Source organism: Biomphalaria glabrata, chromosome 1 (assembly GCF_947242115.1).
Source record: "Biomphalaria glabrata chromosome 1, xgBioGlab47.1, whole genome shotgun sequence".
Classification (NCBI taxonomy): Eukaryota; Metazoa; Mollusca; class Gastropoda; family Planorbidae; genus Biomphalaria; species Biomphalaria glabrata.
The window spans coordinates 63,792,761-63,817,365 of record NC_074711.1 but is presented as its reverse complement, the minus strand read 5'-3'; the positions used below and the strand labels follow the sequence as shown (position 1 = coordinate 63,817,365).

Sequence of the window (24,605 nt, the reverse complement as noted above, 5' to 3'; positions counted from 1 at the left end):
CTCTTCCTTCCGGCCTCCTCTAAAGCTGTCCCGGTACCCCCTGACAGTAAACAGTAAGGTAACGCGGGATCACGTTCTCGGTAGATCTTGAAGGAAGATGACCTGGATTGGACAATAAACTAGAAAATAATTATATGCGATCTAACCCATCTTATCCGATGAGGGCAATTATAAAGGATCAAAACCTCAGTGGAAGTTTCAATCTTAAACTACTTCACCTATCCCTAAGTCTGTTCAATACCACACGTGATCTGTTGATCATCTTTCTCTATTCTTTGACAAGTATCTCTTTTAATGACAGGCCCGTCCATTTATTGTTGTCTTCCCAAAGTTTTCCCCCTCTTTTTGTTTTCTGCACGAACCCCAATGCCTCGTAAGATGGCCGTAGTTATGGTCCGATTAGAAATTAGTTATTGTTTTCGTGAGTAGGGGAAGTTTTGACTTAGAGACAATCACGTGACTAGTAAAAACTAGACGAGGTTTTGAGAAAGAATAGCGAAATAGAAACCAATGTAAACAGACTACTCTAGACGGCTTTAGAGAGATAGAGAGGAGCTTTTTATATACGTAGAGATTCAGCTTAGCGACATTCGACGGTTCCTTTGTTATTAATAAAATTATTCGACATTCGCTCTCAGCGTCGATTATCTTCTATTGCTGGCCTTTCGCCTATGTTATTGGATTTCATTATATGAGTGTTACCTCCGTTTGACTTCTCTTAATAATACACAACGTGAAAGCGCCTAACACCATATAGTTTAAGATAGCTTCTTTTTTTTTTTTTTTTAACAGTGGTCAGCAGGATACCGTCGGGTCCCATTGCCACTGTGGCCCTGTTACGACTTTCTTCAATTGTGGGCAGACTACTAAACTAGATCTATTTTACTTTAAAATGTGGACACCAAGACCAACACAAGATATGTTTGTTTATACAAATGTATTGACTGGATCAATGCATATATTGCCAACATGTATTTCAATCATCACCAGTACAAAACACTCTGGGTCACTCAAATACTTGCACTGAAGCATACAATTAATACAAATATTTCACTTAATTAAGCTTACAAAATATACACAAATCAAACACATGTACTTGAAAAATAATTCATTAGATCAAGATACATCCATACAAAAGTACCCTGTCTCTAGAGCGACATCTCTTGATTATACATTATTCTTACAATCATGGACGAAATCAAACGAAAACAAAATACACGTATAATGTATGTGACTAAATTCAGAATGTCCAGCATTGTCTGAATCTGGACAATTCGCTATTGAAAAGCTGTGAAACTTTTCTTCACAAAGTTTGATTAACAAATACAACAGGAGCTAAGGCTAACAGAAATAATAAAAAGTCCTATTGAATGTTCAAGGAAACATATTGGACAAAAATATCCGGCATTAGAAATGTTGTTACTTAGAGTTAACTAAAGGAACTAAACTTATTTCTAAAGGTAAAGTTCCCCTTTCAGACCTTGTGATCTATAGGGCAGATAATGTTAAACTTATTTCTAAAGGTAAAGTTCCCCTTTCAGACCTTGTGATCTATAGGGCAGATAATGTTAAACTTATTTCTAAAGGTAAAGTTCCCCTTTCAGACCTTGTGATCTATAGGGCAGATAATGTTAAACTTATTTATAAAGGTAAAGTTCCCCTTTCAGACCTTGTGATCTCTAGGGCAGATAATGTTAAACTTATTTCTAAAAGTAAAGTTCCCCTTTCAGACCTTGCGATCTCTAGGGCAGATAATGTTAAGACATGATGAATGGTGACAATGACATCTCTTGCTCCCAATGCTAGGACTATTTCATACAAGTGTTCCTTCTTCTCTTGTGCCATTTTAACATGGAAAGGGTTGCCTGAATCAGCCAGGAAAACCAATGACTTAGTAGAGTGTAAGTCTCTAATAAACATGCACGACTAGATTGACACACTGATAGATATAGGACGTAATCATCTTCTTTTAAGTAGGAACATCTGTAAGTTATAAGATGATATATTTGTAATGACATTCTGTCTACAAGATGTAATGATACGTCTTAAGAGATCTCTCTTGTATATTAAATTTCATTTCAGTTTAGCGCAGTTTAAGCTTAGCGTGTCTGAAACAAACAAGTACACATTTCCCTTGTAGAGTTTGTGATAGATAAAAGTGACAACATATACACATTTTGATGAAGCGAAATGTTAACCAATATAGAACCTTCAGAACAATCTTCATTCAGTAATAAATGAAGTAATCGTAACAAGCATGTATTGATGTAACTTCACTCAGCCCTCGGTGACAGCACTACCTAGAGTAGCTGATGGTGCCATTTCATTAGTTTTTGTATGTGGACATAATGTGGTAATCTTGTGGTTATGTATCATGTGGTCATTTATCTTGTGGTCAATCCTCATGTAGTCATCCTGTGGTCATTGTCACGGTAAACTTTGAGCATGGAAGTAGTTGTACATACAATATATTGATTTCAATGGTAGCCATACTATGAATGTGAATCAGTTTATATCAGACTATCCATCCTTCAACGGCTCATGTTTACAGCACAAATGACACTATGGAATGGTGAGCAGACAATAAAACTATTTCTATACAACAAATAAAAATAAACGTACAGCTGAAACTTGAGGCTGACATTCAAGTGAGGCCATGAATGGGTAAATACATTGGTACATGTTGGAGGGATTCAATCGAAAGTTCAAAGGTCATTAGGCTCATTCAAGGTTTAAAAGTAACTCGTTCACACAAAGTTCAAAGGTTATTTTACACACAAAGGTCAATGATTATCCTTTCACACAAAGGTCAAAGATCAATCACATCCGTAAGTAGTTAGGTGTTATCAGTAAATAAACCGACAGATTGAAAGGAAACTCATTTTAAACTAGTCGTTAAGAACATGACAAGCAACTCTGGAGTTGGCAAATGAAGGGCTTTTTAAAAAATATTTTATGTGCAAAATCGGTAGATTGTTTTGAAACATGATTTCGTCTAAGCTCCTAAATTATTGGTCAAAAACGTTCTTTACCAGAGCTGGACGAGAAGAGGAAATAAAAGGCCCGAATAAAGACAACCAATTAGTGCCCATGAGGTTGTAAAAAGGGTAGAAAGAAATATTTCGGAATCAATGTTCAGTTCACCTTAAGAATAGCATAAAATAACATTAATACAGCACGTCTTTAATGTAACTTTCCACAGAGCTATAAGTACAAAGAGTATACCATTAAAAAATGATGCAATAGAAGATTCACAAAATGTATTCATTTTTGAGAGTTTTTTGTTTACTTGTGCATTGACAAAGACCAATTCTGATATTTCTGTATGAAACTAAAATCTTCAGATTTCTTTTACCTCATAGTATAATTCTTTATTTGTGGGAAATTTAGAAAATAAAAATAATTTCACCACTTAAAATGTATTGGTTTAAAACAACAAGATAATAAATGTTGCCCTAATAACCCCCCAAAAGTCCCTCACTATAACAGTTATGAACATTTCACAATGAGCTCGACAAACGAATAAATATGTATTAGGTCGATGACGTATCATTGAACACACTTGTATACTGTGTGAACTTTGTGAATTAGCATAATAACATACTATATGCTAAAAGTATTTGTAATTGTTATAATTATCGAAGTTTATGTAAAAATGATTTACTGATGAACTTGTGAGATATAAACTAGTTTAGCGACTACATGCATACAATGATATTCACTTACACATTCGACCGTGTCTAGGTATTAATAGATAAGTGGACACGTTATTGGCAGAAAAAAAAAGATAACTCCGTTATAACTTTCTAATCCTTCAGTTCTCTCTATTCTCTCCCTTTAATCGATGTATCGTATGTAAAATTTAGCCTGTTAAGCTACATTAACAATTTAGAAATTGCAACCCACTCCCCCCCATTTTTTTAAAAAATGATATCAATAATTTTAGTTTCCCTTCATAAACATGGCAGGCTATTTGAAATACAGATATCTCAGATGTAGCTTTGGCCAACAGTTAATGAGGGTGTCACATGGCCAGCACTTTGACTGCCGTAATCATCTAAGGCTGTTTTAAATCTGACCTGCCAATAGTGTTTGAAAGAATCAGGCGACGAATAGCGAATTCAAATTTCAAAAGTTATGAAGTGATGAAGCCGGAGGTTTGAGATGACAACCATAACAATAAGTAAAACAATTCAATATTTAAACAGTTAATTGTCTTTTTTCTTTGTAGCTGGTGAAGGCCTGGTGTCCCAAACGTCCTTTGTTTTGACTTGGTGCGGGAGGGTTAACTTGTATGTTTATTGTATTTTCTATACAGTCTTTCTCCCCTGCAGTAGTAAATCTTTTTATTCATATTTTTCAAGTAAATATGACGCATGTGTTACAGCCACGTGATTTGAAACATTATGTGTAAACAAGAGGCAAACATAAAATTTAGGATTAATAGGTCAAAGGTAAACAAATTGTTTTCACAAGAGATTTGAGATTTCTATGATTCTATCACACACAGTCAAATATCTGAACCGTAAGTTAATGAATCGCAATACTTATGTATATATATATATATACAACAATTTATATTCAACTTTGATCATTTATATTATATTCTCAGCTCTTCATGACTAAGAATCACTCAACTCATACACAGTCCTTACATATGTGTGTTCTGATTTGGGGACCTCTTTCGACGACTAAATGGAGAAAGAGACTGAAAGAATGGAGTCCTAGAGCGGGTCGCCTCTCGATCTGGTGACTTGGACCTGCTCTCCCCCGACTCACTTATTGTTCCCATTTGAGCGTGGCTGCGGGATCTAAATATAGAAACGGGTGGATCCAGATACTCCACCGACGGGAGTCTCATGACTAGTGGATGTTTTTTGCTCATATTTTCCGTGCTACGAGAATGAGAGAGTGGCTTAAAAAGACCCGTGTCCAGTCGTCCCTTGGAGGAGCTATGAACGCGAGGTTGGTCAAGCGAAAAGTCCGACTTGGCGAGATATTGTTTAGTGTTTGGGGTCAGTGGCATTACAGTCAATACTTCATTGTCTTCAGAAATGTCTATAACAACTCCTGGGATCTTAGATGTAGGCGACACCTCAGGGCGAGGCTGCTGAGTCAAGGAGAAATTTCGCTGCTCGTCGCTGGATTTCTGTACATCTTCCAGGGAGTTACGCTTGGAGCTTAAGCTCTCAACAACTTTTTTCTCCACATTATTCTCCAGTGGCGGAACGGAATGATTGTTCATCATGGGCGTTTCCTTAGAACCTACTGTCACTGAAGTGGACGACTTTACAATGCCATTTTCTTTTCCCCGTTGGCTTATTGCACCGTTGGGAGTCTTTGGTGACAAGTTTTTAAAATTATTTTCTTTCACATCGTGAGCTCCCGACCCGCAGAAGACTTCGTCACTCCATTCAGAGCCTGTGTCTGAGTCTTTCTTGTTGGCGCTATTCTTGTCACTGTCCAAGGAGCCGTGAGAATCACACATGATACCCAGCATGACCTCACCAGGGCTAGCCAGACCCGCGGATAATCCTTTGTCCTTGCCGGCCTCGGCTTTGAATTTGATCAGACGGTCGATGAAGGGGCTGCCCTCTTTCTCCATGACGCCTCGTCGCACGCTGACAATCTTGCCGCTCTTCATAATGATCAGATCCCCGTTGCGGTGTATGACACTCTGCGCGTTCGACTGGCGCGTGGACCTCAGCAGCTTGAACAGACTTTTCTGCTTACTTCTGGAGGAGCGTCGTTTTCCTGGTTCCAATGGACTGATGGGGCTGATTGGTTCGGGGTTGACGTCATAGAGTGACGTCAAAGTGTTGCGTCGACTAGCCGAGCTCCCTCGCCGCAGAGTGGTGATCAAGGACGATAACCGGTTTGTTCTTGGGATTTGTTCAGAGTCTGTAAAGAGAAATAAAAAAAGAGGATGATAAATTGAGATGAGAACGGAACAATAATATAATATATATATATGTCAATATCTTAAAAACGCATACAAGTTAAGTATTTAACATTGATTATAAATTATATCAAATCCAATTAAGCCATTGGTTAGTAATAAAACGTTTTTCAATATACTAATTAATGATAATCAACATTGGTTACATATTCAAAATGATGAGAATATTGACATAAACAAAAGAAATTAGTATGTTATGTAAAGTTTTTTAGTGAACAAAATTTACATTTTATCAGCATTTTCTAACGAGGAGGCTTCATTTCATTACAAACGATTGTATTTATAGATCTTAGATGATCAAAATACTGTGTTGCAAATTCCGTTAAAATGTAATTTTAGCACTGGAACCTATCCAAGCAACATTGTGTAATTATTACAACAAAAACATTCACAATTTAGGAAACAACAGAAATACCATACGAAACATCACATAAATGAAAAACATACAGGGTATCACATGTAAAACATACAAAGCATTGCATAGATAAAGTACAAAACATCGGAAATATAACACACAAAAAAAACATCACAAACATAACATTTAAAAAACATCACAAACATAAAATATTTGTAAAAAATCACACATTTCACATCACGTGACATACACACAAGGTCAAGGGTAAAACATAATAACAAAAAGGTAAACTCCTGTAAAACTAGAGGTGTGAAGAAGGACTAGGCTGCAGGTGTAAGTGTTGGGTACAGGTGTAGCAGTGAGGAACACTGGCAGGTGAGCAGCTCGCACTTCAAACACTGGAAGCTAGGTACTAGTTTCTTACCACTCAATAGTGACTCATTAACTTTGTCAACAGCAAGTATACTATTTCAGCAAACAAAATGGAACCAGCATCAGTTTTAGGTCAATACCAATGACTTCCCAGTTGACACCAAAAGTTTTCAAACACAAAGCTATACAAAGTATGGATTGAAATGAAACGAAACAATACAACGAAACTCAATGAATAAACCGAAGGTCAGAGTCATGCAATGCTGGGTCTTACAAAGTCTTACCTGATTTGTGTGGCCTAACGAAAATGGTTCAATATTGTCATAGTGAAAACGAGTTAATGTGTAAAAAAGTTTGACATTTAGTAACTAATATAATTATCAGACGTCAAGCTTTGCGGAAATGTGAGTAAAAAATGGATGCTATGAAAGAGATGGCTTTCTAAATTTAGCTTTCAATTAGTCGCTATTGGTGTAAGAGAGAGGGGAGAAAGTTTATATTTTCTTGGACGAGAGAGAGAGAGAGAGAGAGAGAGATGGGTGTTGCATAACACGTGACACAACTCACTTCCGGTGCTGTTTGGTCTGATTTCAAAGCATAGAGGAGAACTTTGTCATTTTAAAAACCAGAACGAGGCTAAATGAAGGCAGAAGACATTAAAAAACCCCAGCAAAAACAAACAAAAAAAAAAACAACAACAAGGAAACATTCAAGTAATGTATGGATGCCCAAAATACGGCCTGTGAGCCACATCCGTCCCGTGCCGAAGTTTTATCCGGCCCTTCAAAACTTCTGGCCACATTGCATACATGAAGTCGGAAATGATTGGTTAAAACTGATGGTATTAAGTATGAAGGATATCTTTTTACTGAAATAGTAACTAATTCTACACATGCTAGACAGTTCTTTCTACAGGGGAATTGATATGGTGTGTGTGTGTGTGTGTGTGTGTGTGTTTGTTTTCCAAGTGGATGCTGAAGAAAGGGAGCATTAATTTTTGGTCTTGGAGAAACTGAAATCCCAACAGAGTCTTTCATAATTTAACTGAAAAACTGGAGACGATCTAGCGACATTGAAAAGAAAAGACGTGTTTTTGTTGTGAGTTAGAAGTTAAATTTTGTAAAAATATTAGTTAATTTCATTACTATTTGATCTATATTTCATTTCAAGTTAAATTTGTGTGTATTTTAATAACAGTTATATTGAGTTTTTATTCACAAGAGAACTTATTTAAAGTTTATTTATCAAAAATATAATACGCCTACATCGGTTCAGTAATACTATATACCCATATTTAGAATTTAACGACCCACAAACAGCAGGCCTGTTACAGATAGTTTGTTTACAATACTAACAAACGCAGCTTACATAAAGCAAGCCCTAATAGTATTATACACACAGTGAAACGTCCTGAGCTAGTCACCAAAAGTTAGATCTAGTAGACAGATAGTCACCAGAACTTTGATCTAGTAGACAGATAGTCACCAGAACTTTGATCTAGTAGACAGATAGTCACCAGAACTTTGATCTAGTAGACAGATAGTCACCAGAACTTTGATCTAGTAGACAGATAGTCACCAGAACTTTGATCTAGTAGACAGATAGTCACCAGAACTTTGATCTAGTAGACTTAAGTAGACAGTCGCCAGAACTTTGATCTAGTAGACTATGAAGTGACAAGAACTTTGATCAAGTAGACTATGAAGTGACAAGAACTTTGATCTAGTAGACTATGAAGTGACAAGAACATCATGTCATAGTATAAGAGAACAATGTGTGTGTGTTCGTTAGTGATACTTGATGTGTGTGTATTTAAAGAAATGGGTCAGTCCTGATACTCCACTGGATAAAGGGATGGGGGAAATGAAGTAGAGAGAGAGAGAGAGAGAGAGAGAGAGAGGGACAGATTTAATTCAGTTCTTTTTAACACACAAATTATGTTGAAATTTGTGTGTTACACTTTGTGGAATGGTCTAGGGCGCTTTGTCGACGTTTCAAAAAATGTTCATTTCTCAAAATTTTTCTAAAAAATTTGAGAATTAAAATGTAAATGTTTCCTACTTCCAGGCAACATAAGACCTTCAATTACGAGTAAACAGTGAACAAAAAAAAAAGCCTTGCTTTTAAAAATTCTTATGCCGTTGAGTTTATCTTGTGAACTACACATCAAATATATAAATGATAAATAAACGAAATCTAAATGTTTTTCAACTGTCGTACTAGCTAATAAAACTTTGTTGATAACAAAATATATGCAGTGACCTATAACCTTTTAAAATGTTCATCTCTGTTTAGAGAGAGCATCAGTAATAAGCAAGAGAAGGGGGCAGAGGAAATGGACATTATGTTGCGAGCAAGTTGTTCAGCACCCCTTACTTCCCCTTTCTCAGCATTCGATACATTGGTGTGAGAAACTGAAGGAATGTTTGAAATGTCAGGATGACCCTATAGTCAACGACCAGACCATGGTAGACATGGGAGATGTTAACATCGGGTCAAGTTTGAGAGAAATGAATACCTGGGCTTTTGTTTCCATGATAACATTGTTGGCATTCTTGCCATGGTTTGGTATTTGAAAACAAAATGTGTACTTTATGCACTATCAAGCATTTCACTTAAAGGCTATTGTTTTATGTCGCGTTTACAGTGTTTGGAAAATATAGGAGTAGACAAACGATGCTTTAAGTGAGTTAAAAACAATGAATATCAGACGAGATACGACTAGATTATCTCCATAACATATCTCCATTCTAGTTGACTGTCTCGTATCTACATTATCTCCTAAACATACCTCCATTCTAGTTGACAGTCTCGTATCTACATTATCTCCATAACATACCTCCATTCTAGTTGACTGTCTCGTATCAACATTATCTCCATAACATAACCTCCATTCTAGTTGACTGTCTCGTATCAACATTATCTCCATAACATACCTCCATTCTAGTTAACTGTCTCGTATCAACATTATCTCCATAACATACCTCCATTCTAGTTGACTGTCTCGTATCAACATTATCTCCATAACATACCTCCATTCTAGTTGACTGTCTCGTATCAACATTATCTCCAGAACATAACCTCCATTCTAGTTGATTGTCTCGTATCTACATTATCTCCATAACATACCTCCATTCTAGTTGACTGTCTCGTATCAACATTATCTACATAACATACCTCCATTCTAGTTGACTTTCTCGTATCAACATTATCTCCATAACATACCTCCATTCTAGTTAACTGTCTCGTATCAACATTATCTCCATAACATACCTCCATTCTAGTTGACTGTCTCGTATCAACATTATCTCCAGAACATAACCTCCATTCTAGTTGACTGTCTCGTTTCTAGCCTCCAGTAAATCAGAAATGTAAAACTTGGCCTGCAGCCAATCACTTGTACAATTACTTAATGCTATCTTGTTCGTGGATGGAGGGTCGGGGGGGGGGGGGAAGACGAGGATTCACTGTTAACTCTTCCTCGACCTTCACTTCCAACCACAACTTTTGATTAGCTCACTGCCTTCCAACTGTTAGCTAATTGCCTTCCAACTGTCAAAACGGTTTGTCAGCGAGGGAGACTTAGACTCCACAGTTATTTACGTATGCATCGTAATTAAGAAAGTGATCATCAAGAAGGAGGAGGTTCGCTGAGCCTGGTCAATTCCATGATGGCAAACAGGTTAGGATATGGCACGCCATTTATCTCACAATAAATAGGGACCTTTTAGGTTTCTCGTGCTACACGAGTTGATGACATAGATTTACCACGAAGACAAGAAGTAAGTTACTGACTTAACAAAGTTACAATTACAACGACAGTTTGTGTGGAAACACAAACTCAAAATCGGTCCCCGAAGTGGTCCACCCAAGCAGGTAAAAAGGCAGGTTTCAATATTTTCGGAAAGAACATCAGAATGAAATTCTATCAAAGACAAATGGCAGAGAAGAATGGAGAAAGAAGGGTGACAGATCTTGTGTGGTGCCCCAGCGGTCTAGCAGACCAAAGGATAGGTGAAAGTGAATGTGAAGTTAAATGTGAATTTGGCCTAACTAATGTCACAATGACTATCTAATCGATCTAATTGTTTTGTAACATCTCTTATTCCTCAAAAAACATTTCCATTGATAAATAAAAAAGTGAAAATCCTTTGGTTATGTATTCTATAGCTGTGTTACAACGCTGCAGTTCACGCGATTTTTTGAGTGTAAATGTAGTAGTTTGTATGACAGAACTTACTTAACTTAGCAATACATTTATATTTTTTTTTACAAAAAAATCTAAAACCGTTTGCATAAATGTGTTCAAACTATGGTACAGTGTAGGTGCCGCTACTAAAAGGCCTCTCGTGTTTGTTACTTTTTTTACTTTTAGTTGTAAAAGTGGTGTATTTTTATGAAAAAAACTGCTTGCATAAGGGATTTAAAAAATTAGATTTTTCGTTTTCAGAAAATAAAAAGTAGCCGTTGCACCAGAACTTTGAATGGTCTAAAATATTATGATGTTTCTAGTTTACGAGATCTAAACGGGACAGACGGACGGACGGACAGACATTCCACACAAAACTAATAGTGTCTTTTCCCCTTTCGTGAACAGTTAAAAATCAAGTTTGAGATAGTAAGACTTATCAACCAGAGGCGTAACTAGCAATGTGCTGGTGGAGCGGGCCGTTCGGAGGTAATGAGGGCCATCCAATTAAGTAGACATTTGAAGCCAGATCCTCTTTTATAGGTCTGCAATGAAAAGCCCGTGCCCCGTCATACGTCGTTCTCGAACACCTTACCTAAGACAGTTCATTATCTTGTGAAACTAAAATCCAGTTAGTAGGAGGTAGGGCGACTGAAATGTATTTTGTATAGGAAAGTCACCAGTGAAAGTCAGAGAAAAACAAAGTCTGGAAAACATGTTGTTTTGAAACAAAACAAAATGTGTTCGGTGTTTGATTGCGTTTTCAGGAGGGCATCAAAAGGAGTGCCGCGATAGGCATTTCATTCCCAAGGTACGCCACTGCGTGCAAAAAAGATTGGCACTACTAAATAAGTGATCCTGTTTAGACAGATTTCTATTTTCATCATGCCAAAAAGTGAGTCATATATATCTATGTATATATTGAATATAAGTAATAAGGCTTGTCTTCGAGTTCGAAGATTAGTGAGGAGTGCAGTATTTCCCGTGGCTTCGCAGCCCCAGCTGTGACCTACATATTTTGCCACATCAAGGGCAAGCATAACCATTGTCCGCCGGTGGTCGATTTAGATTTTCTTTTCGCCGTCCTCGGCAGCGGCTTTTCTTTTGGTCTCCAATGTGTATCCCGCGGCCTTCGTGAGTGACCTCCAGCTGTCTCCTTCTGAAGCCGCATGCAACCAGGTGCTCTCTTCTATGTCAGCCAAGGAAAGTTGACGCCAAACTGGTCTTTGAAGTGTTTCCGTGGGGCGCCTCTGTTACGTCGACCACCTTTTAGCTCACCAAAAAAGACTGCCTTTTGCATACGTTCGTCTCCCATACGGGATACGTGCCCTACCCAGCGTAACTGCCGGACCATAAGAAGTCCCTCTATACAAGGACATCGCTGTTTGTAGTGCGGTCTTGAATATAAGTACTCTCATTTAAAACAACATAGCATGGTCACAGCAAAGTTTAAGAAGGAGAAAGAGAGAGAGGGAGAGAGAGAGGGAGAGAGAGAGGGAGAGAGAGAGAGAGAGAGAAGTTGTATTAGAATCAAAGCGTGTTATATCTGTTTATACTTAGTATCATGCTGACAAAGAACAGCAATACACTCATGTTAATAAAGAATTCGTTAGTTGAAATTAGCACACGTCAAGCCTCAAGGAAAACATCACCTCAATTCACTTTGCCTATGGAGCTCTTCATCACTTTGGGTAAACCTGACATTTTTAGGCTTACCCATCTCAGACCTAATACAACAGAGAATACATCAGTTAGACTTTGAGAGAGAGAGAGAGAGAGAGAGAGAGAGAGAGAGATGAGAGAGAGAGAGAGAGAGAGATTTTATGAACATAGAACTGCTGCCAACTTTGAGGTTTCTACTTTTTAGTTTTTGGATGAAACTATTACCTTAACATACACGAATTGATCATTAGAAACTATATAAATAGTGAAACGAATTGATCATTAGAAACTATATAAATAGTGAAACGAATTGATCATTAGAAACTATATAAATAGTGAAACGAATTGATCATTAGAAACTATATAAATAGTGAAACGAATTGATCATTAGAAACTATATAAATAGTGAAACGAATTGATCATTAGAAACTATATAAATAGTGAAACGAATTGATCATTAGAAACTATATAAATAGTGAAACGAATTGATCATTAGAAACTATATAAATAGTGAAACGAATTGATCATTAGAAACTATATAAATAGTGAAACGAATTGATCATTAGAAACTATATAAATAGTGAAACGAATTGATCATTAGAAACTATATAAATAGTGAAACGAATTCCAAACTTTAATACCATAAACTTTTATAAAATTCTGAGCATAGATAAATTACTAAGCTCTACTTTTAATAATGGAAGAGGATTTTTTTTCTAGTCGGTATTCCAATATGAACTGAGTTGATCCTATATCCCACTCACGAACTGATGTGTAACCCATTCAGACCATTCGGAAAAACTACAAGTGAAAAGGAAACAGAGAGTTGTTTGTATGGAGTCCTAGTTCAAAACTATGTGTTGTCAATAGTAACAATTGGAACATCAACCTAATTTTCATCAGAAGGTAAATATGGAAGAAAAGTATGCTATAAAACTGGTTATGACATCAAACTATATGTACTTTTTTCCCACACTGACGTCATTCATGATGCATTTTGGTTACCATGACGTCAATTATGCTGCAATTTATGAAACTCTCTCGTCAACGTGACGTTATTTTCAGAGACTGAACGTCAAAACGAAAATGAAATTTGTTGTAAAAGCAGTCACGACTTACAACATTTCCAGCACAGAGTCGGCCCCATGACATTTCTTTCAAATATATTCATGGCCCGTCGTGGGTTCCTGACCTGGACACTTCAAGACGCTATGATCGAATGTCTCGAAGGATCATCGTGTCTTCGCTTCAACCCTACATTATTCATAGACCAAGAGTCGCGTGTCTTTTCTTTTTTTGCTGTTGTTGTTGTTGCTTTTAATAAAGTAAACTAGGAATCGCTTTTCATTGTGATATAGGCATCGACCTATGACATGATCAGTGTGACTACTTATGCGACCTTAGAGAGCTATGACGTGATATGTGACCAATGGCGAGATCTATGTGACTTATATGACCTATTACTTTATGTGACCTATGGAGTTATTGAAGTTACTAACATTAAAAATACGATTGATGAAAAAAACAAACTAAATCTTTGTTCCCAATGATTAGCATGGAAACTCGAGTATTGTATTTTAATCACTAGAATGTCAAAGTATAATTACAAGAAGAGAGAAAAAAAAAGATTTTCAGTTTTAAATTTTACATTTACTCTCAGTTGGCAGCACTTCAATTAAAAAAAGAAAACAAAAAAGAAATTTTCTATCCTAAAGAGTTGATTGGACTTCGTCCGTCAATCAACTGTTCAAGATTAGAACTCGTGTGTTACAAGATGATTTTGTGAAGCAGAATACAGAACTGCATTACTTCAACAAGGACAAAAATATAATAGACTTTCAAAAAATAATATAGCCAAACGAATTAGCAAATTACAAGATTGTCTTAATTATTTACTTGTTTTTTATGCCTATAATTAACATATTAATTAACGAATTTCCTAGCTCATATATCATAAACACGTTTACATGATACTTCTATTTTTTTTTCGTATTAATATATAATATAATTCTATTCTATTTTCTACTCTAAGGTTTCAAACAACAAAGCTTTTTTTGGGAGGGGGGGGGGAAGGAAAGATTTCATAATTACAGACTCTAGTAGAAGTTATTATATTACGAGGAAGTATTAACAGATACCCACATAACGTTTTTGGTCATTGCTGGATGTACGTATTGGTAACACAAGCTTTATCCTAGCCAAAAATGGTTCTAGGGATATTTTCAAAGTATTTTGAAGAATGCACAGGAAACATTGCCTTATGTTGATTCCGTGGGCACAAATAGCTTAGGGCCTTATGAAGTCTAAATTTGGTTCTGCATTTTGTCTCACAAAGAGAAGGTGAGAACATTATGTCACAAAGAGAAGGTGAGAACATGATGTCACAAAGAGAAGGTGAGAACATTATGTCACAAAGAGAAGGTGAGAACATGATGTCACAAAGAGAAGGTGAGAACATTATGTCACAAAGAGAAGGTGAGAACATTATGTCACAAAGAGAAGGTGAGAACATTATGTCACAAAGAGAAGGTGAGAACATTATGTCACAAAGAGAAGGTGAGAACATTATGTCACAAAGAGAAGGTGAGAACATTATGTCACAAAGAGAAGGTGAGAACATTATGTCACAAAGAGAAGGTGAGAACATTATGTCACAAAGAGAAGGTGAGAACATTATGTCACAAAGAGAAGGTGAGAACATTATGTATTCGCTTGGTTCTCTACGATCCCATAAATGTACTGTCATAATCAATGATATACGGCACCTGTCGTCTGCATCAGTTGGTAGAGGGAGATGATCAGCACTGACGGAGATACGTCTGCTGGCCTGGTTGACCTGCCTGGCATGACACACAGAGACACTTAGCATAAACACTTTAGTGTGTGTGTGTGTTAGTGATCTACCCTAACTTATTAGTTTATCTAAAGTCATATTTTATTATTTAAAGTTACATTTTATTTCCTGAAGTCATACTTTATAATCTAAAGTCATATTTTATAATGTTAAGTCATATTTAATAATAAAAAATTAACTTTAACTGATGCCGTTTATACAGAACAAAAAAATGGACATGCGCACTCACTTTCACAGACTCAGGAGAGACTCAAAAAGACTTACATCTCTAAATATAGAAAAAAACATAAAGAACTAATCACAGACACGCACACAAGCACACCTATACCTAAATATTCAATCACATCAAAACACACGCACTCTTTTGTATACAGACAGACATACAGACAGACACACGTTTAACACTCACACACAAATATGCATCCATAGAGACACACATGCGTACAGACAAAACACTACAAAACACTACACACACATCATATATATATATATATATATATATATATCAGGACTGAGTTCTGGTCAGCCTGGGTCTCCTATTAACTGCAGAGGAGAAGGGGGGAAATTCAGGTTGTTGATTTCAAAAACTGCTATTGTTTTGGATTGTTTTACTCCGTGAGATGTTTTTTTTTAATGGAATGTAACTCATAATATATATATATATATATATATATAAAGAAAGAAAGAGAGAGAGAGAGAGAGAGAGAGGGACATGTAGACCCACTTCTACAGTCAACATTGGTACACATATATCACATATTGACACCTACATATCACAACAAGAAACATGAACACGTACACATCAAATGTTTGCTAGTTCCCCATCAAACCAGATAGTTGACCACTGGAGGTGCTGCATATTTCTAGACACCTAATGTACTCCGCTTGAAGGTGACATGCAGACGACAATTTGAAAACCTGAACAACGTCTGCTCAGATAGAGAGGAAATCTAAGAGTGCAATGCTACATTCTGTCTGCTCCTGTTCATAATGGCGCGAGCCTCCATTGACTTCAGGACACAAACAATTACATGTGATTGATAAGCTCACAGAAAGTGAGATCAACACTTCCGTTGGTGGACACTGAAAAACATTCATCAAAATAGACGAAACAAAATGATACGAGGGCAAAAAAAAAAAGAAGGATTCTCAGTTCCTATTTCTCCATGTGATAATTGAACCATTGTTATCAGCTTTAGTGGAGCATGGTATAATTGAACTAATTACACTTAATGGGACATTTCAACACTGCATTTAAATCACCAGTTCACGCACACATTCTGGCATGACATAAACAACATTGTAAACAGAAGTTCAAAAAATGAAACATTTCTAGTTTAAAAAATGACACAATAGTATACTGTGTAACAACAGTTGCACTGACCCTAACAAGACAATGTTAGTAGGTTAATAAAACGAACTTGAAAATAGTGCAATAGGAGATAAAACTTCAAATGATGTTACCGAGTTGAAAACAAACGGAACAACAACAACAAAAAAATTGTTGTGATTCAGAAGGGTAGCTACAAAGAATGTGGGACTCCTTTTTAACTCAAATAGTCATGTCAATCAAATAAGAACCACGTCAGCATCTAACGGCAAACAGGCAACTAATCCAATTTCTGGTGAACTTGGTCGAAGCCTAAAAGATGCAGTACTCTTAGTAGGTGTGTAGGGCTTCTATCAAACTTTTTTATTTTGTCTCTCTCTCAACCACATATATACACACTCACCAAACACACACACACAATCAACACATACATACACCACTCACCAAATACATACAAGCACCAAACAAATACACCGCTCACTCACCAAACACATATAAACTACTACAAACACGCACATGTGGTAACAACAAATCATTTTAACAGGAGAGAGCAGACTAAATTAGTAAGTTTGTTCTAAAACTACAGAAAGGAGTGGGGCGGGGGGATCAAACGAGTGTCACCTCTCTTTAGCTCGACGGACATACAGTTGGTCAGCGCTGGCAGACAAATATCTGGCTAACTGTCCAGTTCTGATGAGAGCAAGAACATTCAGTGGGAATGAATCTTAAAGTTCATACACAGATATAAATAAATATAAAGGCTCATAAAAACAAAATTCAAATTTAAAGTCATTGAGTAATTATAGTTAAAATATAATTGCATTTATTTACTCCCTCGTTTTTTTACAAATTAAATTAACTTATTCTCTATCGACATTTTAAAGTTCTAACTAAAAAAAAAAAAGACTCAAAAAATCAATTGAAATCAAGCTACAATTATTCGGCCTCAAAATACTCAAAGTATAACCTAAGGTGGTCTTGAAATCTGGCCACATAGAAACCTCTTACTCATGCTCTTACCATATGAAGGGCATCGGGGAAGAGCCTTCATAACAACCGCGTCTCCTAGCAACAATAAACATGGCTATCATGGCGATCAAACCATGACATTTATTGCTGAGCACGAGTGATCTCCTAATATAGAATGATGTCACTTCCTCAGAAAAACGTTGTGACATTAGCAACATAGTCACAACTTCGTAGTATATGACATAGTGCTTTGGAAACATTTAATCTAGACTTTCTATACTAAAACATTTAAATAAATTAGGTGGAACTGTCTCAGTAGAGTAAAGGCTTTATTTGATAATTATAACTATATTCTTTTGTTTTTCATTAACTGCTCGCTGGTTTAATGTATTTAAACCTTCTTCCTATATGTAAAATATAAAATGTAAAAAATTAAAGAGAATGCATTAAAGAAAAAGTTCTCTGTACATATATACACAATGCGATCATTGATGAGTTTGATTCGATCAATTGTGTAGTAAATTATTGCTAACTGAAACCTGTTATATTAAGTTATTTTTTTTTACCAGATAAAATATCGCTTAGCAATATCTCCATTTCATCTAGGGATCAGAAACCACCAAGGTAACAAATAACAAATTACTTCTATCCTCTAATGACATACAAATCTACTACACACGAAGATCTACTACATATAGATCTACCTCATATAGATGTACCTCATATAGATGTACCATATATGTATCTATTACTTCTTGAAACACTCTACTTAAATTACTCTAATAAATGACAATGAATGATGTCAAGACACGATCAGAAGCGAGATGGTTAAACAAAACTTACCTGACGGTATTTGGTCACATGGGCATGCATGGGAAATAAAACAAACAACATGTCAATGAAAGGTAGGCGACAAACAATTTTAGCCCACAAACATTTGTCGTATGCAAACATTGAAGACAAACCAGCCAGGGCCAAACGGAATGGAATTATACAAACAGCAACATCTTAGCAAGGAATACAAGCAATCAAACACCACAGCAGAGCGTTAAAAACTAAATACCAATCGTATCAAGTATATTCCATTAGATCAACTATATACCATTATATCAACTATGAACCATTAGATTATCACATAAACTGTAATCAAATAGACAAAGTTTAAATTTAAAAAAAATGTATCAGAGAAAATTTTTTTTCTAATATTTTCAAAATTTAAGAGTGAACTCGATTTCTTTTTTTTTTTTTTTAAAGATTTTAAATTAACAAAAACATGTTTTTATATAAACTTGAGATTATTTATATTAGCATGTGCATTTGATGATTGCGTCAAAGATTGTAGACATTTTAATCTTAGATTTGTTCTAGACAGTTTGAAGCAAATTGATCTACAAATAAGAATAAAATGTAAAAGGTAAAGAGTAACGATAAAAAAAAAACAAATAAAAAAAATGAAATCAAAAGGCAGGAAGGGATGGTGGTGGAAAGAAGATGCTTGAAAATAAAACCTGGGTATTAAACTGGATGCAGGCGATAAGTCTCTGGGCAGCCGTGAGTATAGAGACTCCTACAGTGACGACCTAGAGACAAGACAGAAGTCGTCGACAAGCTTCGGGTTAGTTTCATTCGAAAAAATACAGTCAGTTTTATTTTAATAATTTTTTTGTATAATTTATAGTACAGGAACAGAAGAAGCAACAGATACACAGGAACAGAAGAAGCAACAGATACACAGGAACAGAAGAAGCAACAGATACACAGGAACGGAAGAAGCAAGAGATACACAGGAACAGAAGAAGCAACAGATACACAGGAACAGAAGAAGCAACAGATACACAGGAACAGAAGAAGCATCAGATACACAGGAACAGAAGAGGCAACAGATACACAGGAACAGAAGAAGCAACAGATACACAGGAACAGAAGAGGCAACAGATACACAGGAACAGAAGAGGCAACAGATACACAGGAACAGAAGAGGCAACAGATACACAGGAACAGAAGAAGCAACAGATACACAGGAACAGAAGAGGCAACAGATACACAGGAACAGAAGAAGCAACAGATACACAGGAACAGAAGAGGCAACAGATACACAGGAACAGAAGAGGCAACAGATACACAGGAACAGAAGAAGCAACAGATACACAGGAACAGAAGAAGCAACAGATACACAGGAACAGAAGAGGCAACAGATACACAGGAACAGAAGAAGCAACAGATACACAGGAACAGAATAAAGCAAGAGATACACAGCAAGAAGGAAATATGTTTTTGAATTGCATAGTAGGAAGTTTACATGTGATACTTTTATTCTCTTGATTCTGTCGAATGTTTTGTATTTCATATAATGCACTTAATTTATGTGTTATTGATTCTCTACGATGCGTTTGATTCTGTCAGATGTGTTCGATTTTGTATAATGCACACAATTCTACATTATGATTTCGATTCTCTCTGATGCGTTAGATTCTGTCGGATGTGTTCGATTTTGAAAGGAGCGAGTGACTGAAGAGCGAGTGACTGAGGAGCGACTGAGGAGCGAGTGACTGAGGAGCGAATGACACTTTGTTTCAAGATAGTATCCAAATAAGAACCGTACATATCTCCCAACCTCTCCCTAAAACACATGCAGCCTGTAAAATGTTATTATGTTTTTCACTACTCAATCGCCACAGGACATACATGAAAAAGTTATACAACTCGTATAATAAAATAAATAAATGTATATATATATATATATATATATATATAGATATAGATACAAAGGACAGTAGTAGTCCAGGTTCCTTCACTACAGAGGTCAGAAGGGGGAGAGTGTTACTGCATCTTGTTTTTGACCACTGTCTTTGTCAACGGAGTGTAATTATAAAGCCCTGTGTGTTCTCAGTGCCTGGAACGTTAATGACATTTCCGATGGTCCCTAGTCAATAAACAGATGCTGCAAATCCGTTAGACCGCTGATGTGTAGACCAGACTCATGAGATACTACAAAGCAAATAATTTTAAAAAATCTCTTAAAATATTGTTATGACTTTGCCATGCGCACCGCCATTCAAGATAGTGCAGAAAGAAGGTGCGCACTATCAGTGACCAGACAAGTCGGATGTTGACATAAGAGACTAACGATTTCCGCCCAAGTAGAGAGCCAATATGGAGATGCTGTACTCAAGGCAGATGCCCTTTGTGTTTGTCATGTCTCTATGTAAATAAACGTCTATGTCCTCGTTGAGTTGCCTCACTTAAGTTATTACAATATAAAGACAAATATAGTAATAAACTACAACTATCTTTGATCTTCTATAATTATTATTTTTTTTTTTCAGGATAAGAAAGGGTTTGTTTGATTTTAATAATCTCGAACTAGACTAGTAATCATAATTTAGAATTTCAAAAAGTTGCATTGATTCTTAAGGACAATGGCGATCTGGAATAATGAACAGCACACACACACGTACACATTGTTCTCATTCAAAAAGCCAAAGGGAGATAAGGGGAGATAAACTTCAAATATTTATTCGCCGCTTCACATTGGTCTCACAATGGCCTCGCTCGATACAAAATGAATGGCCAGGATGGGTATGAGGGGAAATGACGGGAAGGAAATAAATAACAGGGGCGGCGGAGGTAGTCATGTATTCACCCAGTCTCAGAAGATTACATCGCGGGCATACTGCTGGGCGATCAGAATGTTCTTCCCCTCCCCGACATTTAAAAAGAATACAAAATATTAATAAATAAACACAAGTATGAACAAGGGCTTAATTTTTATTATTCTCATTACTTTTTTTGGCTTTGTTTTTAATAACATTATTAGAGTCGCGTCCCTTGATTATCTGTTTTGTTAAAGGATTGTTGTTCTTTGATATTGTTTAACATTTTTCTTCTGACTCCCCCCACCCTCCCCTTTTAAGCGCCCCGGAAAGGGGACTAGATGCTATTAGTTTTGTGTGGTCTGTATGTCCGTCCATCCGTCCCGTTTAGATCTCAGAAACTAGAAAGAAAATGAAAATCCAGCATCATATTTTAGATCATTCAAAGTTCTGATGCAACGGCTACTTTTTTTCTTTTCCGAAAGTGAACCATTTAATTTTTAAAATTACATATGCAAGCAGATTTTTTTTCGAAAAAATACACCACATTTTATGAAAATCTTCAGGGGAGGTAAGTTTATTAAATAGGTCACATACTTCTTCATTAATAACTCAAGCTTCATTCATAGATTCGCGCATCGGTACAAAAAAAATGCATCTAAGGTCACAATAGTAAAAGTGTCAATGGATCATTATAAAATATGTTTTCCATTTATTGACAAACTCATTGAATGTAATACTGATTAAAATGTTGTTTGTTTTAAAAAGAATTTTGATACAAACTTCGTTTTAGCTGTAAGTTAAAAATAGAAGCACTTTTATAGCGTGCAGTTTTGAGATATCCCCAATATACACTTGACAAAAATATGAACTGGACTAAATAGAGGCCAGTTGTAGATCTAGATTAAATGTATTAAACAATTTGAACAAAATTTACATCTATAAATTATGAAGGCAATAACTTATCTTCTGCCTGCTTAGGGGTGCAGATTTATTTATTATGTGAACAGTAGTATCACATTTAGAAGTGAATCTGATACGAACAGCATAATGCACTATTACCCAGTAGTAGGCCTACTAATCCTGATCATAATATTGATCTAGATAAAGATCTAGTAATTTTAGGATTAAACGTAAAAAATCATACAAACTCTAGTCTAGATTCTAGATCTAGTCTATACAAAAAAGGTAAGGTCCTCTGATAAACCAAACGGTTTATCCTTTAGAAATAACAAACCTATATAGTATTGAATGTATTTGGTTACAGTTTGAGACATTAAAAATTAATAACATGAATGAATCAAAATATTTAATACAATTTTGCTCAGTATAAGAGAGTTTGTTTTTTTCAAAAGTTTTTTTTTTGTCTATTCAACTTGTTCCTATTATGGTTCCCTACATAAAAAGTGTTTGTGAGCCCTGAGGATTTCATAATATGGCTGTACAGTGTTAAAAGATGTCATCGTGGGGGCTCTATCGCCATTAGGATCCTGTTTCGGATTTCCACGTTTGTAAAAAGTTTTTTTTGTGATGCTTAGAATACATGATATTAATTGTGACAGTTCCAATATTATTATGTTATTATTTTTTTCCCCGGATTAATCGATAAGTTCCCACGCATGATTTTGTAATGAATTGTGGAAGTTCATAGTTTTTAGTCAAGAAAATCTGATATTTTTTTTAGCTTTAAATATTTATGCCAGAACGACTAGACATCTTTTGAATGTGACATTCTCAATAATAATCATTTCATTCAATTAGAAATTCTCACGAGGCGCGTACCAAATCTCACGAGACACAATCAAATATCTGGATAAAATGACAATTAAAGACATTTAAGAATGTCATTGAAGTGACATTAGAGAAATGGAAGCTGGACGCAATGTTCTACACTCTGCTATGCCATGAAAGTCACTGACCTTACTTCTAAGAGACACTTCACGTTTACAGTGCTCAATTCTATTTTCATTTTTTAAACATCTTGCGCTACAATCTTGAGCTGAAAATGTTCTTAAATAAAAATCCTCACTGACAGAATTAGCGTCAACAAAAGATGGTGATGGTCTAATGATAACTATATCCTCATTGTAATAAATTATAAAATGCTTATAACATGCTCAGGGAGCTGCCTCCAATCTATTTTGTGGACCTGTTGGTGGTAGAATGCTGTTTTCAGGCCTAGTCTCGAGTCGGGATTCGAACTCTAGCCCCCTTGATAAGTAGATAAGCGGTTTATCTCACTCAGCCACTCATCCAACGTAGAATCGTAAACTATGAAGTGATAGTCTGATGAGAACTCTTCCTTAATGCAATCAGCTTTGCAGTATAAACAAAGGTTGTCTTTCCTAACTGTAGAACGGACAAGCTTTAGCGAAATGTTGACAAACTCTGCTTCTAAAACTGTTGTTTTTTGGAGAAATAATTATAGCAAACTAAGTGAGAATCTTACCATGTTAATACACATTAAGAAACACCGTGAGAGTGAATACACTGAAAGACGAATTGGAAACAAGTATTTATTCAAGCAACAGTTTTACATAGTTGAAGTAGATCCAACATTTAACACAAGAAACAGTAGAAAAATAGAGATGTATTTAGATAAAGCTAGGACTACTGAGAGAGTCGTTGCTTGGATTTCGTTATTGAACCACAAATGAGAATAAAGACAAAGAATGTGAACAACAATAATATAGATATCTATATTATAAAGTAGAATGTGAGGGGTATGTATGTATGTATGTATGTATGTATGTATGTATGTATGTATGTATGTATGTATGTATGTATGTTACTTATAGACATCAAAACCGCTTGACCAATCTTGATAAAACTAGGCAGGAATGTTCCTTGGGTACCAACTTAGACCTTAGTGAATGTATTGTAGCCCTAAAACAAATGTAAGACCCTCAAAAAAAAATAAAGTTGTCCGACTCTATTACAGCTATAGTATTTTATGGATCTAGGCCATGTCTACAATGTTGACATGAGAAAAGATAGAAAGGATTTAGACCTAGATCTAATTTTAAGAAATACACTTTGCGCAGATAGTTTTTTACTTTGACACATGAAAATACAAAAGAAGATCCATTGATTTCATTATATAATAAAATTAACCTTCAATTTTGTGTTTCAAAAGCATTTTTTACATTAATTAGTTCCTTATATCTGTGATTACAGATTTCCTGACGAACATTCTTTCATTAGACAATACCGTAATGAATCGCGTACTAAAAATTAATTCGTTTAATTGTTTACTTTATAATCCCATCCCTAGATCTAAAACTCTAATTCAACTCTAAGATGATAAAACTTCTCTTCGCAC

The 24,605-nt window shown here is 35.8% G+C and overlaps 1 protein-coding gene across 6 annotated transcripts in view; it reads right to left on the bottom strand.

Moving 5' to 3' along the window:
* Window positions 1-920: 920 nt before the first annotated feature.
* LOC106072594 (beta-1 adrenergic receptor-like) overlaps window positions 921-24,605 on the bottom strand; it is a 123,171-nt gene continuing 99,486 nt past the window's right edge. For 4 of the 6 annotated variants that reach the window (XM_056007436.1, XM_013232992.2, XM_056007444.1 and 1 more), the window contains one exon: window positions 921-5,901. In XM_056007436.1, the coding sequence (XP_055863411.1) occupies window positions 4,652-5,901 (1,250 nt within the window). In that variant the 3' untranslated portion in view covers window positions 921-4,651. Of the gene's footprint in view, window positions 5,902-12,527; window positions 12,603-15,302; window positions 15,378-17,342; window positions 17,412-24,605 lie in introns of all 6 variants that reach the window. The other 2 variants (XM_056007459.1, XM_056007462.1) reach the window with 2 other exon arrangements.